The sequence below is a fragment of the Lagopus muta genome, chromosome 6, assembly GCF_023343835.1.
Source record: "Lagopus muta isolate bLagMut1 chromosome 6, bLagMut1 primary, whole genome shotgun sequence".
In the NCBI taxonomy this organism is placed as follows: Eukaryota; Metazoa; Chordata; class Aves; order Galliformes; family Phasianidae; genus Lagopus; species Lagopus muta.
The window spans coordinates 1,075,536-1,090,019 of record NC_064438.1 but is presented as its reverse complement, the minus strand read 5'-3'; the positions used below and the strand labels follow the sequence as shown (position 1 = coordinate 1,090,019).

Sequence of the window (14,484 nt, the reverse complement as noted above, 5' to 3'; positions counted from 1 at the left end):
GGGTTACCATGCTATTATCTGTCCCCGCAGCCTTCCAGCACCCTTTGTGAGTGAGCCAGCAGCAGCTCCAGGATGTTGTTTCCTTCATGCTGCAGCACTGCTCTGTATAGACTAAGCCAGTACAACCAAGGCTTCAGCACTCGTGGACAACTACGTGAAAGCACAGATGTACGTGGTATTTTCTAGATTCCCCTCGCTGCTCAAGCGAGACGACCCGCACGCGCTTAGGCACCGGGAACGTCTCCAAGCACGTCGGCGATACCAACCTTCAGGAGGGAAGTTTCCGCTACTCGGGGCGCAGCAGGCAGCCTTTGGCTCTGCCTCGACTAGGATCCAAAGGCGGCTCTTTCGCTCACCGGCCGAGCGGCCCTTCCCTTCCCTTCCCTTCCCTTCCCTTCCCTTCCCTTCCCTCCCCCGCCCGAAGCTCCCTGGGGATACGGCCGGCCCACGGGAGCGCCGCCGGGGCACCGGGCACGGACCGCAGAGTTGTGCCGCCCCGCGGGGCCCCGCGGCGCCTTGGGGCCTTCCTGCTCGGCCGGCGGCAGGAAGCCCCGCGGGGGAGGCGGGCCGGAGCCTCTTCCCCGCAGGTGGGAGGGCGACAATGGCCGGGAGGAAGGAAGCCGGGAGGCGGCGGGCCGGGACACAGGACGCAGGGCCCGGCGAAGGGAGGGAAAGGGAAGAGGGGCGGTAGGAAGGGGCGGCCGGGGCGGCCCCTCGGGAGGGCGGAGGGCGGCCCCGGGGAGCTCGGCTCGAGGGGTGCCGGCAGCCTGCGGCCGCTGCTCGTACCGGGCACCGGAGTCCGGCCGTAACATCAAACGGGACATCGGCTGCCTAACGCGACCGGTCCGGGCGAAAGGTTAGACGAAAGTGCAGCGCCTTACCCCTTCAGCGTGGATCCCAAGTTCATCTGGTTCCACGTCATGCATTCCAGCTGTGATGTCATTTGGTATAAATTGTCACTGCGATGGAAATAGCCAGAATTAGAACCAAACGCGCTGCCATCGGTTTAGCACCGACTCGTCTAAATAGCAACATTTCGTTATCGTCTTTAGATCTAAAAACAGTAACACTTACTTATGTAAGTGTCTTATCGATGTAAGCATTTGTTCCTCGGGAAGGGAAGGGAGTCCCTTGTAACCTACAAGCCTGTAAGTCAGCGCCTGGCTGGAAGCTGAGACACCAAGCTCTTTCCCTTGCACAAAAGTCACATCCGATATCGGCACATTTAAATTAATGGAAAGAATAGAGACCCGCGGGCTAACAAAGCAGATTATTTGTTTTAAAAAGGCAAATCTGTTAACTGTTTTAACCGGGAGTGTAAAAGATCACGTGCTTAATGGAGTGAAACAGCTATCGTGACTCGTGATGGATGGCACAACATCTAGGGACTTGACAGGCAGAAGAAAAATGGAGTGGCTGAGCGATAAACTAAGCTCGCCACGGGAACGCGCTGGGACGTCTGATGTCTGCCCGCTCGCTGCGGCGCGCTGGGAACCGGCAGCGACGGCGGCACCCGCGGCTCCTTCGGAGCGGGCACGGCTCGGCTCCCGGCGCGGTGCGGGGCTGAGCGGGGCCGGCGGGAGGCGGAGCCGAGCCCGAGGATCCCGGGGCTGCGGGAGGGAGCGGCTGCTCCGCCGGGCGCCGCGATGGACGGCGGGTGGGGAACGGGCGTTCGCAATAAGGCGCGTCGGGGCTGATTAATCGCGCCGGGATTCGCCGCGCTCAGGCAGCGAGTTTCTCTCGTCCTGTTACTAAAGAGGGCTTTCTTTCTTCTTCTTCTTTTTTTTTCCGCGTGGCAGGTAGAAGCGACCTAAAAAAGTCAGATTCCAGTGGGAAGCTTTTGCATATAAAAACAAATTAAGTGACTTCAATCTCGAAGTATGCGCGGTACCATTTGTCAGTATCACCGGACGCTATTATTCATTAGTGTGTCTGAACTGCTATTATGCTACTACAATGTCCCGCATATCAGCTCGGGGATTGTTAAACTCTCCTGCAGTTTCCCCATTTGCAATAGCAGCTCGTGCTGGTCTGTGCCAACTACGTTTTGCAATTCCACGAATTCTTCCTGTAATGCTGCCGTAATTAATTCCTCCAGGACCCTGATTTTTATTAGAAGTGCCCGCCCGATGCATTTACAGCAGGAGATTTCCCTTTAACTTTCTTTCCCTTGACAGTTCATTTATAAGAGCCTCCCCCACGATATCCACTTTTTCCCCTCCTTTGCTTTTTCATAAAGCAATACACTTATTCATCTTGTCACTCGCCAGCAGCCACCGTGCCGCACGCCGCCGTCGGGTGACAGCGTCCAAACCCAGAGCCCCGGACCGAGCCGCAGCCCGCCGTTCTGCCCCCAGCCGCCCTTCGGCCCGGTTCCCGGTTCCCGGCCGCGTTCCGCTCCCCGCCTCGCAGCCCCGACGGCAGCCCGGCGGGACGGGCTTCGGGAGCAGAGGGGCGAGGAGCCGCCCGGTAGTTGGTGCCGGACCCGGACGGCCCCGAGGGGGCAGGCGGAGAGCTGGGGCCGGGGCCAAGCCGGCCTTCGGGCACGCCGTGGGCTGCGGGGGGACACCGGGAGCATCGCCGAAGGATGGAGCACGTCGCATCCGACGCGTGACGGAGTGCGGGACGTCCCTCGGCCCCGTTCGCGCGTCGGCGCGGCTCGTTATTGACGGGACCGGGAGATGAGCTCGTGGAGATAGCAGCCCTCGGCAACATCTCTGCTTCGAATGAAGCTTGGGCTGGGAGAAGGGAAGCAGGTCCCTGGGGACGTGCCTGCATTGACTCCGGTCGGAATCGTTGGCCCTCCAAACGGCCACAAAGGAGACGCTAAATATAACTTATTTTCATTAGGAGACGCTTTTAAAGAGAAAGGAGAGGAAGGGGGGAACGTTTCTACAACGGGATTAATGTAAGTTGGAGTGGAATAAAAGGAAGTCCATGCGGAGCAAAAAGGGAACTTAAAAGGAAACCAGTAGTAGATCATATAGAGTTTGTTTTGGCCTGCACCACGGTATTACCGAGTTCTTGACCTCTGCACAGAGAGAGCTATAATCTGAACCGAGACTCCTCCACTTTTAAAGTCTTTGTAAGTGTGACTCACTGTAAATTTTCAACATCGGGCATGTTTACTACATCGAGCAGTGCGAGGTAGAAAAGTTCACATCCCCACGTCACCGCCCCGTGCCCGGCTGCGTCCCGGGCAAAAGCCGCCCCGCGGTCACCCGCCCGCTCGGACGGAGCCCGACGGGACCCGGCGGGACGGCGTAGGGCCCCGCAGAGCCGAAGGCTCGGCCGGGGCGGGGGTCGGCGTGCCCTCCGCGGCAGGCTCGGCAGCCCCGCCGCAGCTCGCCTCGTGCCGCGCACCACGGGCGGTGCGGGGCGAACGGCGCGGGGAAAGAGGCGATGTCCCCCTACGCCGGGCTCCCGCACTCGGACACGCCGCCCCGTTCCGCGGATAAAGGCGGCCGGCAGCGCCCGCTCTATAGGCACGGGCCGCAAGGAGCGCCGGCACCGCGGGGCTGAGCCTGAAGCCACGCAGACGGGCACGAGGTGAAAACGGGCTTACAGACGGTAACACAGGTTCCGTCAAATCAGCTTCGGGCAAAAAGAGGGCGGTTGGTTTTCAGGCAGCTGGAAACGCGGCCAGCGAGGCCAGGCTCATCTCTGCACGGTAGTTGGCCACCCGCTTGCCGCGGCGGCACCTCCTAGCAAAACTCCTGAGTGGAAGGAAAGTCGTTTTTCTCCGGACGCCTGAGCCCGTGGGAGTAAGGACAAGGGCTGCTCGGCCTCAGCCACCTGTTCTGGCCGCGATGTGAAGCAGGACGCGTGCTGTGGGGCTTCCCCCCGGCACGGAGCGGACTGTGCCCCGACCCACGGGCTGCCCCACGCATCCCTGCTGGCTGCCGCTCGGCACAAGTGGCCATTCCTGCCGAGCTCACACGTCCCGCGATCGGGCTCACCCCACTACACGGACGAAAGACCACTTCGGTGGAACAAGAGAAAAAGAACCCTTCGGATCGTGCTTGGCAGACCCTTCGGAAGAACCAGAGCTGCTCATATGGAAACGGCAGGAGTCGGGCAGGTTTCTCCCCGGCTCTCCCGAGGGTCCCCACTCAAGGGAAGAGCTGCAGCCTTCACTGAGCTCGGAGCCTGTGGCCAAAGCGCAGAGCAGAGCGGCGGAGCAGCCGTCCCGCCGAGGGCAGAGAAACCCCGCAAAGGGGCTCGCAAAGCCTATTTATAGACGGCCCCGCCAGGGCAGCCACTTTGGTCGCCTCGGCCAGGAGCTCTCCCCGCCGGTTATTCTACACGCTAATCTCTCTGGATAGGCTTCTTTCCTTCCTTCATTACCTCATTCCCTCCTTCCCTTGACGTCAACTCACGTTCGTTAGCGAAGCGGCTTCTGGAAGTGACAGAATTGTGTTGTCCCGCTTCCAGTGCTGATTAATCAGAGGCGATAGAGCCGGCCTATGAGAGGAGCCGCTGCGGCTTCCTTCGCTCGGGGATATTGTTTTGTGTGCCGCAGTTACTTAGCAACTCCGAGATACGGGACCGGCTCCAAGTTCACAAAAAGTTGAAGAATAAATTTTGGGGAACTTCTCACTAAACACGTTGTAAAACTGCGAGAGGCACGCCCAGCCCCCACGCCACACCAGAAAGAAGGGAAGCCGCGATTGCAGCAGGCCTTCTGTTCGCGGGAGCAAAACTCCACATATGCTTTTCTCCCAGCAAGGAAATCCGAGGCTTTGCCCTCATATTGCCCCATTCTCGAAAAATCGCCTCTCTGTGGTCCGCTCCCCTCCGCTCCAGGGAGTGGAGCCGAAACCTTTCAGGGAACTGTCGTACAACCGCCCGATCCCGCACACGCTCTGCATGCACCCGCACTGCCGTGCCCGGTGCCGGCCGTGCCGAGCGCAGGCTGCACTGTGGGACCGGAGAGGGGCCGCCGAGCGGGGGGCTGCAGGCACCGGGCTCAGCCTCGGGCAGAGAGGGATGTTCTGGGGCGTGCTTGGACCGGGCTCGGCCGGCGGGGAGCCCCCATGGCCCGGGAACGGCACCTGCCAGGCGCCAGGCTCGGCCGGGGAAAGCCCGAGACGCCGCGGGTCTGGGGTGCGGGGCCAGTGCCAGTTTTTGTTCTTTCTTAAACTCGTGCATCCTATTTTCCTTTTTGTTGATGCCGTTGTTTTGGTTTTGTTTGTTTGTTTGTTTCAAGAGGAAGGCAGACACGACCTTCTTTTCCCGCTACTACAGAAAGCCGTCGGCACAACACTCCAGCGCTGGAGCTGCCCGAGCAGCAGCCGGCGCGAACCGAGGGGAGGGGGAACGGGGCGAGGCGGAGGTACCTGTTGTAGGGGGTCCGCAGGAGCAGGGCCTGGCTGCCCGTGCAGCTGTCCGTGGGGGTGTGACAGCCGTACACCGGAGGGGGCACCGAGTACTGCTGGTCCCCTGCGGAGAAAGCGGGACAGGTTAGCCCGTGCCGCGGCCGCCGCCCAGCCCCGCGTCGCTCCGGTCGGCACCCATTACCTAGAGATGGCTGCTGGCTCATGGGGTCCTCGTGTTTGAAAGAGTGGTTCGTAAACTGCGCGGCGTGGTGAGACGGCGTGTGGCCGTAACTCGGAGTCCCGTCGAAGGCCACGGTGCCGTAACCTGCGGGAGAGAGCACCGCGGGTTCAGGGGCCGCCCGGCCCGCACCCGCTCCCCGCACTGCGGCTCCATGCGGCCGTCGGGTGAGAGACGTCCCCGGGGCAGCCCCAGCGCCCGGGCACCGCGAGGAGAGGCGCGGCCGGGGGGCCTCCCGGCCTCCGCTCCCCCGGCGCAGCCGTGTGACCCGCGGGGTGCGGGGCCGTCGGGGTGCGGGGGGCGGCCCTGCGGGAGGGCCGAGGCAAGCAGCCCGCTCCGGAGGGCGGAAAGTCGGAAGTCTCGTTCACGTTTCAAGAGAACAGATCGGCTTCGGTAATAAAAAGGATGTTTTCATTAATTGTTGCTCATACTAAAGAGGAAGATTCCCATCTGCTCTGTATACTCCTCTGCCGTTTCCAATTTAGAAGTTACCCTTTAATCTCTTTTTTTTTTTTTTTTTTTTTTTTTTTTTTTTTTTTTTAAGAGCAGCTTTCTGAGGAGTCTGCAATGAAAAATGTTACACGCAAAACTAAAACTCCTCCTTTCAGCGAAAATTGCTCTCCAAAATAACAAACAGCCGATTTGGTTTCCTACGCCGAGCAGATTCAGATGGAACGCGAGCACCTCTGCTGACCCCGGGCCGCCGCGAGCCCGTAAATCAGGTGCTCGGACACCGACTTTCATTAATGACTTGGAGCTGGCTAAACAACTTCGGCTAAGAAAGTAATTACAAAGTAATATTATCTCGGCGGCTTCTCGGCTCGTCAGCAGTTACCCCCAGAACCAAGCTGCTCCGAAGTCACTCTTCCAACAAAACAAAACAGAAAGCCCAGCGCGGGCTGGGAAAATGAACGAGGCCGGCCCGAGCGGCCGCTCTCGCACCCTGCCGCGTCTCAGCCCGCTCCCTCCGCTCGGGCACCCCGCGGGATCCTCTGCCTTGGGGCGCGGGTGCCCGGCTGATAACCACAGGCGCTTTTCCGAGCTGTTCCCATAGGGGTAACGCAGGGACCCGCGTGCCGCTTCCGCAGTTGATTGTCTCTGCAGATAATAAATTGGACCCGGCCGTAATACGGGATTTGATCAACCTGCAGAACCGCGCAGGAGAAATTAAGGGAGTGATGGAGAGGGGGAAAAATCCGAGGGCTTTATAGCCCTCACCTTCGCGACGAGTTTGAGCCGACACCGGCCCGGCGGGGCTCACTCGCCCCGGCCCGTCGCCTCCCCACGCCCGGAGCCGCTCACGGCGGTGCGAGCGGCGCTGACAGCGCGGTACCGTGCGGGCTGCCGGCCCGCAGCTGCTTCTCGCTCCTTATCTCCTCCCTTGGCCCTCGGGGCAGAGGCTCAGCCTTCAACTCCCTTTCCCCTCTGCCTTTTTTTTTTTTTTTTTTTTCTTTTTCTCTTTCAGAAAACACTGACACTTTCTACATTACTTTTGGCCCGGCGCAGACTTTTGGTGACCTTCACAATGCAGCTCGGAGCAGAACGATGTTTTGGCCGCATTTTCCGGTGCTGCCTGACCCAAAGCTTCAGGAATGTGATAAGAAAGCCGAGTTCTGAACCGAGCTGCCGATAGCGAGGTCTCTTTAATTAGGGCGTTATCAGAGCCGGGCCCGATTAAAAGGTGCTGAAAATAATTGCAAGCCATACAGCTGCTGCAGCACGGGGCCCGACCGAGGACTCTGGCTGTGGAGGAGCCCAGCCGGGTGAAAGAGACGGGCGGCCCAGAAAGGGAAAGCTGGGCAGAGCTTCCAAAGCCTCGCTCCCTACCCCCACGCCCCGGCCCGGACTCGGCTGAAGTGTCATCGCAGAGCCAAGGTAACGTCTTTCCCACGGTCGGAAGAACAGGCTATAAGCCCGGGAGTTCAACCTTGAGGAGAACGAAAACAAGAACGCTTTATCCGTCGCCGAAAATAAATCAATCAGCGAATAGAAAAACGAGCACCCTTCGCCGAATTCCTCCTCGCCGAAGGAAGGAGCGCTACCCGGCCGGGCCGGAGCGGGAGGGAGGGGCCGCGCTGCCCGAGCTCTGCCCCCCGCAGCAGGGCACGGCCACGCACACACCTGCTCACCGAGTGCGGGAGCTGCCGCCCGCTGCCTTGGGGGGAACAGCGGTGTGCCCGAGAGCTGCGGAGCCCTGCCGGGCCTAAGGCCGCAGACAGGATGGGTGCCGCGCTTCTGAGCGTTAAAGGCTCCCCTCGCTTTTAGGGGCTCAGCAATCAGAGGACACCCGCTCACCCACCCGCATAGGCCGAGGCTCATTCCCTCTCCCTTCTCGTATGACTTCTGCTCGGCCATTAAAACCATCTCAGCTATCTGGAATACTTTCAGGTGTCTGAACAACGCCAGAGGCTCCGTGCAGCGACGGCCGCCTCCGGGGATGCTGTGTAGCTTCCCCAGCCTTGCCGGGTCCCGCGCACTGCTCCCAGTTTTTCGACACAGCAGACCGGCAATGTCCGGGCCTCCTCTCCCTTCCCCCGGCCCGCCTCGTTTCGCTGCCCGTCCGGGAGCAAAGGCACCCCGAAACGGCAGAACGCCGGCGGACCCTCCACCCGCAGCACCACGCCCGCGGCCCCAGGCTATCTGTCGGGCCGCGGCAGGGCAGAACGCCCGCCGGCAGCGCGGAGCCGGCCCCGAGCCTCTCTGGTGAAGCCGGCTGCGAGAGCGCAGCTCCGGCCCCGCTCCTCCGGCCGCCCCACCACACCCGGGCAGCTTTCCCCGGGCCGGGCAGCGCGGGGACGGAGCGCGGCGGGAGGCGCAGCCCGGGGATCCCCAGCGAGAGCTCCGCGCTCTCCCTCCTTGCTCGCTTTAGCGCCGGCAGATGTTTACATTGCGGCCGCTGGAAGAAAAACCATTAGGCGATAACCCCGTTCTGTAGGCGGGGGCTGACCGATCGTTAGCCGCGCACCCACGCGAATTTCTCGGGGCAGAGCGAACCGCGGGGCCGCTGTGCTCGCAGCCCGCCGCGGAGCCGCCGGGAGGGAACCAGAAGCCGCCCGGTGCGCGCCCGGCCCGGGGAGCCGGCGCTCCCGAGGTGGGTCCGACGAGCGCCTGGAGAGCAGCACCGCGTCCGGGTGGAGGGGCTGCCCACAGAGGTAAACAACCCTACCCCCACCCCTCCAGTGCGTGGCTCGCGGAGGAACGAGCTCGGAGCGGTGGCCCCATCTCCGTGTCGGGACCGTCCGCAGTCCGAATACGGCCCCGAGAAGAGAGGAGGCTGCTCTGGCCAGGGTCCCGCTGTGCCCGCGGAGAGCCGACCGGAGGAACGCGGCGGCGGCAGGAGCCGGCCCGACGAACCCCGCACGATGGCTGCGGGCTCCGTGCACGGGGCGAACGCAGCCCGGCGAGGCTCCGGCGGTGCCCGCGGGGCCGAGCCCGAGTGGTTGGCACTCCGCCCTTACCCTGGTTGCGGATGGCTTGCTGGCTCTCCAGGCAGTTGGGCAGGTAGGGCCCGTTGGGGAACATCCTGGCCTGGCCGGAGGGCGGCTGGCTGGGCGGCGGGGCGCCAAAGGGCCCGTAGCGGCAGGCCCCAGCCGTGCCTGTGAACTGCCCAGAGAAGTGGACGGTGAAAGCGCTCAGATACTGCTCCTCATGCGGGTCCGACCCGTTCCAGCTGGGTTCCTGCTTGATGAAGGAGTGCGGCCCCAGCGAGCCGTAGGAGGCCCCCGGGGGGAAGTCCAGGACGGGAGCCCACTGTGCAGCGCTGCTCACCGGCATGGCGCAGTTGCTGTTGCCTGGTAGGGAGGGCACGGAGGGCAGCAGCGCGTTCAGGTCCCGGACGTCTGACCCCATTTGTTCGCAGACCTTCTGCCTGCCGCCGGGCAGCCAGTCTCCTCCCGGGCCGCACTTATTCCAGGACACCTGGCCTCTGCCCGCCAGGCCGGAGGCCGGCTCCGGCTGCAGGCACCAGGCCGGAGAGCTCAGCCCCTTGGGGGAGGTTTGCTCCGCGACGCAGCTCCCCGGGTCCAGCCCGGCGGGAGCAGGCAGCAGCGACAGGGAAAGGTTGTTCTCCAGGATCGCCTCCGGGGCCGCGCCCGCTCGCAGCGCAGGGCGGGGTGCGCGCGTGTCCGTGCGGCCGCGGCCGTGTCCGTGTGTCTGTCCGTGTGTGCCGGGGGGTTGGGGGGGCACGGCCGCCTCGCACGCCTCACCTCGGCTGCCTGCTCGCCCTCAACTTTGCAAAGCTCAAATAGAGGCGCTCGCAGGGGAGGAGGAGTCAGCCGCGACGATCCTCCATTCACACAACCTTCGTCGAGGGGCTGCCCACAGCCCGCTCTGCTGAACCGACCCGGGCTAGCCGGGGGAGGGGGACGAGGGGGGGGGCGCGGGGACGGAGGGGGAGAGGTTAGTGTGGGAGAATATATCTTCCCTACGCATCCCTCCCACCCTTCCTCCGGTGCAAGCGCCACTAAATCTCACCCTAACATCCCTTCGCTTTGGGAGACGTGGCGAGAACGCCAGAGGGATGCGGGCGGCCCCGTAAGTACGTGCTGCGCCGCTTCCCGCAGCCCCGCGCACTTCCCGCGGGAGCCCCGAGGGCGGCGGGGTCGCAGTCCCGGGCACCGAGCGGAGAAGCCGCCGCCCCTGCAGGACCGAGGGAAGTGACCCGGCCCGGGGCGAGCCGACCCGGCGAGGGAAAGTGTCTTTCCAGGTGCTCTCCCCGCGCGGGAGACGTCCGCGTCCCCCCGAGCAGCCCGCGCCTAGAAGGGAGGAGGCGGCTGGGCTGCTGCGGGAGGACCGGGCACAACGAGCGCCCGCTTCGGGGATTCACCCGGCACGGCTCCGGGGAAGACCCGCACTCTCCCTTCCCTACCCAACCCGGACGGCGGCTCCGAAGCACGAACCCGGCGGCACCTCACGCATTATCTCGGGCGGCCCTCCCGGGCAACTCGGCGGGCAGGGGGCCGTTCCCGGCAGCCAGGGGGCCGCCACCTTTTCCCCGCCCCTACCGGCAGGGCGGACGGCGAGGCCCCCGGGACGCGGCCGTGCCTGCCGCGGCCAGGCGCACCCCGGCATCCCGCAGATAGAGCCCGCCGCCTCCCCCGATAGAGGCTCACCGAGCGCGGGATCCCGCCCCCTCCTCCCGAAGCACTCGACCGGGCCGTTGGAAGGCTTAGCCCCTAGGGCACGCGTGTCACAGCTCCGCGGGGCCGCGTGTGGCTGCGCTCCCGTTGCACTCCGCGCCCGGCCGACCGCGCTCTCAGCCCCGCGCCGCGGCCCCGGTGAGAAGTCGTTCCCCCAAGCTGCGGCGCTAAAAGCGCCGCGAGGAGCGGTTACCTGCCGCTGCGACGGTGGGCCCCGATGTCCTGCGGTGGCAACTCGCGCTGCGGCGTTCCCATTCCCCGCGGCGTTAAAGGTTACCGCGAAGCACCGCCGACCTCCAAACGATGTTCAGAGAGCGTAAATGCTGCAACAAAATAAATCGAAACGGCCCGTTACTGGCGAAACCGAGTGTAATTTCACGTTGTCCTTACACAGATTAATAACACCCGTAGGCTTCTGCTACTAGTGAAATTTTCACAGGCTGTCTTCAGACAAATCGCTTTTAAATCGCCCTCTTTGATGTGTACATAAACGCGTTTGTTACAGAAATCTGCGCGTACGATAAGAGCGAAAGGTTTCTCTGCCAATACTAAAGGCTGCGTAAGTCTGAAGGAGCTGCTGCTCTCTGTGAGGACACACAAAACGAATTCGGCCTCGGGAGATGAGCGAGCACAGCCCGCTCCCGCGGAGCGAGGAGACCGCTCCCGTCTGCTCCCTCTGTTCCCCTCTGCTCCCCCCCATCCTCCCCGCCGTCTGCCCGCAGCCCGCCGCTCCCGCACCCGGGGGATCCCAGGCCGTGGAAGGGTGCAGGAAGGTCGGGGCTGCTGCTGGACCCGGTCTTTTCTGCGATGGATCAACATGTGGAGTTGGTCCCGTTAACCGCCGGCTCCAAAATCTACAACGTACGTACTTAAATATAAATGCTTGTGTAACTTAAACAGAGCATTTTATTTCCCATGAAAACTAGACCTCTCTTGGTACAAACAGAAAGCCTTCCTGTAACGGAACGTTTCTCTAGTTTGCACGTTTTTTCCCTTTTTTTTTTCTTTCTTTTTTTTTTTTCCTTCTTTTTTTAATAGCCTAACTTGAGAAATATTCTGGAAAGGGAGCAACGTTTTCTCAATCTCTTAGGTTCTGCGTTATTCCGCCTGGGAAGAATACCGAAACCCTTTCAAATCTTCGCCTCCCGCATTTCCAGCGGACACGGCCGGGCGCCGAAGCAAGGGAGCCCTCGGCCATCAGCGCATCTCCCTCCCGGTGGCCCCCGGCTCGGCCCGCAGGGACGCTGCGGAAGGCACCGCGCCCGGCACCTGCACCTCGCGGCACGAGGCAGCCCGCCGGGACACCGGGCGGTGCCGGCACGGAACGGGCGGATGCTCCTCGGAGTCGAGCCGGGACGCGGCTTCAGCCGACCGGGGCGGCCCGAGAAGAGGGGCGGTCTGGAAACTTCAGGGAAACAGCTGGAGTCAAATCGGCTCCCGCAGCCGTTTCCTTACAGTCCGCACAAGCGAGAGGTAAAGGCTCCCGCCCCCGCTGCGGGGTCGAAAGCGGCTCGGGGCCGCACGTCCCCTTCGAAGCGTTGCGGGCGCACCGCTTGCGCCCTGCACGGGGTCCCGCAGCCCGCACCCGGGCCCCGCCGGCGAGATCACGCCGCGCCCCGCAGCCCAGAGGTCGCATCCCGGCCTCGGCTCGGTTCAGAACGCACAGCCAGCGGCGCCGGGCGCGGCGGCCGTTCTGCCGGGGTACCGACCCACACGGCCGGGACCTTCCCATTCTCTGCCCTCAAACTCGGTCCGATCCAAATCTCGGGCGGGCAGAATGATGGCCGAACGGCTTTGATCGATAATTCCCGGCAAACGATCCACGTCCGATCCTGCCCCCGGGCTAACGCCACGAAACCAACCGGCGGGCATTTCTGGGACGGGGTCGTTGTACCGGGAAGAAGGGGCTCACGGAGATGCTCCCGAGCCCTGAAGCGCCTCCCAGGCGGCGTTCCGCTCTGCGCCGCCGTGCCGACCAGTTAACGGCCCGGCCATTCTACCACGCTTTACTAAGCTTCATAAACGATCCCCGCGCGGCTCGAAGCGGGGGGAGACCGGCTTAAACAGAGATAAATCCCCGGCGCTGTCGGAGCCGCTCACGGCACGCAGAGGGATCTGTCTCCTTTCACTCGGGGAGCCGATCAGACTTTGATTACTTAAGCGCCAAGAGCAGCAGAAGCAGAGCTGCGAGCCGCCCTCCAGGAGCGCGGAGAGGCGGAGAGGGGCGGCAGGATCTCACGGCGCGGCCCGACCCCGCGCTCCTCGCGGGAGCGGATTCGGGCCGGGGAAGCCCCGCGCCGCTCGCAGCGCCCCCCGGGGGCGGCGGCTGCGCTCGGCCCGAGGCCTCGGTGCCGGTCTCGGCCGGACGCCGGAACTCGGGCCGCTCTTCCACCGTAAATCTTGGCGACGCTGGAACTAATTACGGAGGGACGCGTCTCAATTTGTTCCGCATTAGCGCCGCGCCGGACCGCGGGCACCGAGCGCGGGAAATTGATGAGCCGAGCCGCGGGCGGCCCGCCGGCACTGACCCCGCGCTCAACCCGGAGAGCGGCGCGGGGCGGGCCGGGATCCCGCTCCGCCTCCCGCACCTGCGGGACCCCGCGGCCGCACGGCGCTGCCATCGGCGCCCGGATCACCGCGCCGCAGCGCGGAGGGCACGGGGCGTGCTGCTGGGAGCCGGCTGGGAGCCCGTCGGTGCGGCTCCGAGATGCCGGGGAACGGAAAGCCGGCAATCGGCAACGCCGTTCGGATCCGGTATGTGTGGCGTATTGAAAGTCTCAGTGCTGCAAGGAAATACTCGTGGAGCAGCTAAAATGATGAAATAGAATTCTTACAGGTTTTCGGTACTTAGAAAAGAAAATGAAGGAAAAAAAAAAAAAAAAAAAAAGCCCTTAGATATATAGATAGACAGAAATACCCAGGTCTTTGCATGATCCCCAGTGGTTCGAAGTCACTAAAATTACTATCTTTGGAGGGGGAAAAAAATCAACCAAAACTACAGTAGAACGCAGCACATCGTAAAAATGGGTACATGGAAACTGAGAGCTAAGGAATTCCTATTTCCCCCTTGTAAAATGCAGATTTCACCCCATAGGTTTACTTCACTCTCAATGTAATACTACAGAAGGAAATCACGAACGGTCCTGTTACGTACACAGATCCTCAGAGTTCTTTGAGCTCCCTGGAACGTTGCCTTTGAGCACAGATACACATCTGAGATGTACAAGAAACATTTACAGATTCAGAAGTGATAGGAAACATCCAAGCATTGTAAAGCTGCTGTGCTCACTGCCACACTGCCGTCCTTGTGGTCACCGGTGGGTAAGCAGCGACTGCAGCTGACACCAGCAGCAGCCTCAGGCCCGGTGCCTGCAGGGTGCTGCAGAAAGGGCACGAACACGAATCGCTCTGTCCTGGATTCTCCTGCAGATCTGACACAACCGTGTTCTTAATACCAGCTGTGCCTGCTTTCATGTTACAACAGTGTCACTGTGGAAAAAGCACACAGCAACGGCACAAGCAAAGTCTGTATCTCACTTTGTTCTTTCAAAGCCCCTTTTAGCAGTGACCCTGCACAAAGATACTCCTTCCACCAGCCCTTCTCAGGGGGAACAAACGGTGCTCTGGGGAGGTTGCTCTGACTTGAGCTGAGATCTCAGCACTATTCCCAGGATTCTGTTCTATTCCCACAGACTTCAGAGGAATGCGTGCACAAAAGCACCTGACTGAGGGTGCTTCAGGGTACAAGCAGTCACTGAAATCAGTGCTGGAGGACTTCAGTCCATCGGGC

At 62.3% G+C, this 14,484-nt stretch overlaps 2 protein-coding genes across 10 annotated transcripts in view; one reads left to right on the top strand and one right to left on the bottom strand.

Annotated features, from left to right (window-relative positions):
• Window positions 1-14,484, bottom strand: part of WT1 (WT1 transcription factor) — a 59,169-nt gene that overhangs the window by 29,700 nt on the left and 14,985 nt on the right. For 6 of the 9 annotated variants that reach the window (XR_007377986.1, XR_007377987.1, XM_048950203.1 and 3 more), the window contains exons 1-4: window positions 9,015-9,525; window positions 5,521-5,643; window positions 5,340-5,442; window positions 882-959 (exon numbers count right to left, since the gene is read on the bottom strand). Coding sequence is in view for 7 of the 9 variants with exons in the window: in XM_048950203.1 (XP_048806160.1) it covers window positions 882-959; window positions 5,340-5,442; window positions 5,521-5,643; window positions 9,015-9,405 (695 nt within the window). In the remaining 2 variants the exon portion in view is untranslated. Of the gene's footprint in view, window positions 1-881; window positions 960-5,339; window positions 5,443-5,520; window positions 5,644-9,014; window positions 9,526-10,887; window positions 11,123-14,484 lie in introns of those variants that run through there. The other 3 variants (XM_048950208.1, XM_048950207.1, XM_048950202.1) reach the window with 3 other exon arrangements.
• On the top strand, window positions 9,987-12,933 carry LOC125695549 (translation initiation factor IF-2-like). The gene is made up of 3 exons (XM_048950209.1): window positions 9,987-10,089; window positions 11,200-11,555; window positions 11,785-12,933. Exons 2-3 carry the CDS (start codon window positions 11,315-11,317, stop codon window positions 12,675-12,677), a joined length of 1,134 nt encoding a protein of 377 aa, XP_048806166.1. The 5' UTR covers window positions 9,987-10,089; window positions 11,200-11,314; the 3' UTR covers window positions 12,678-12,933.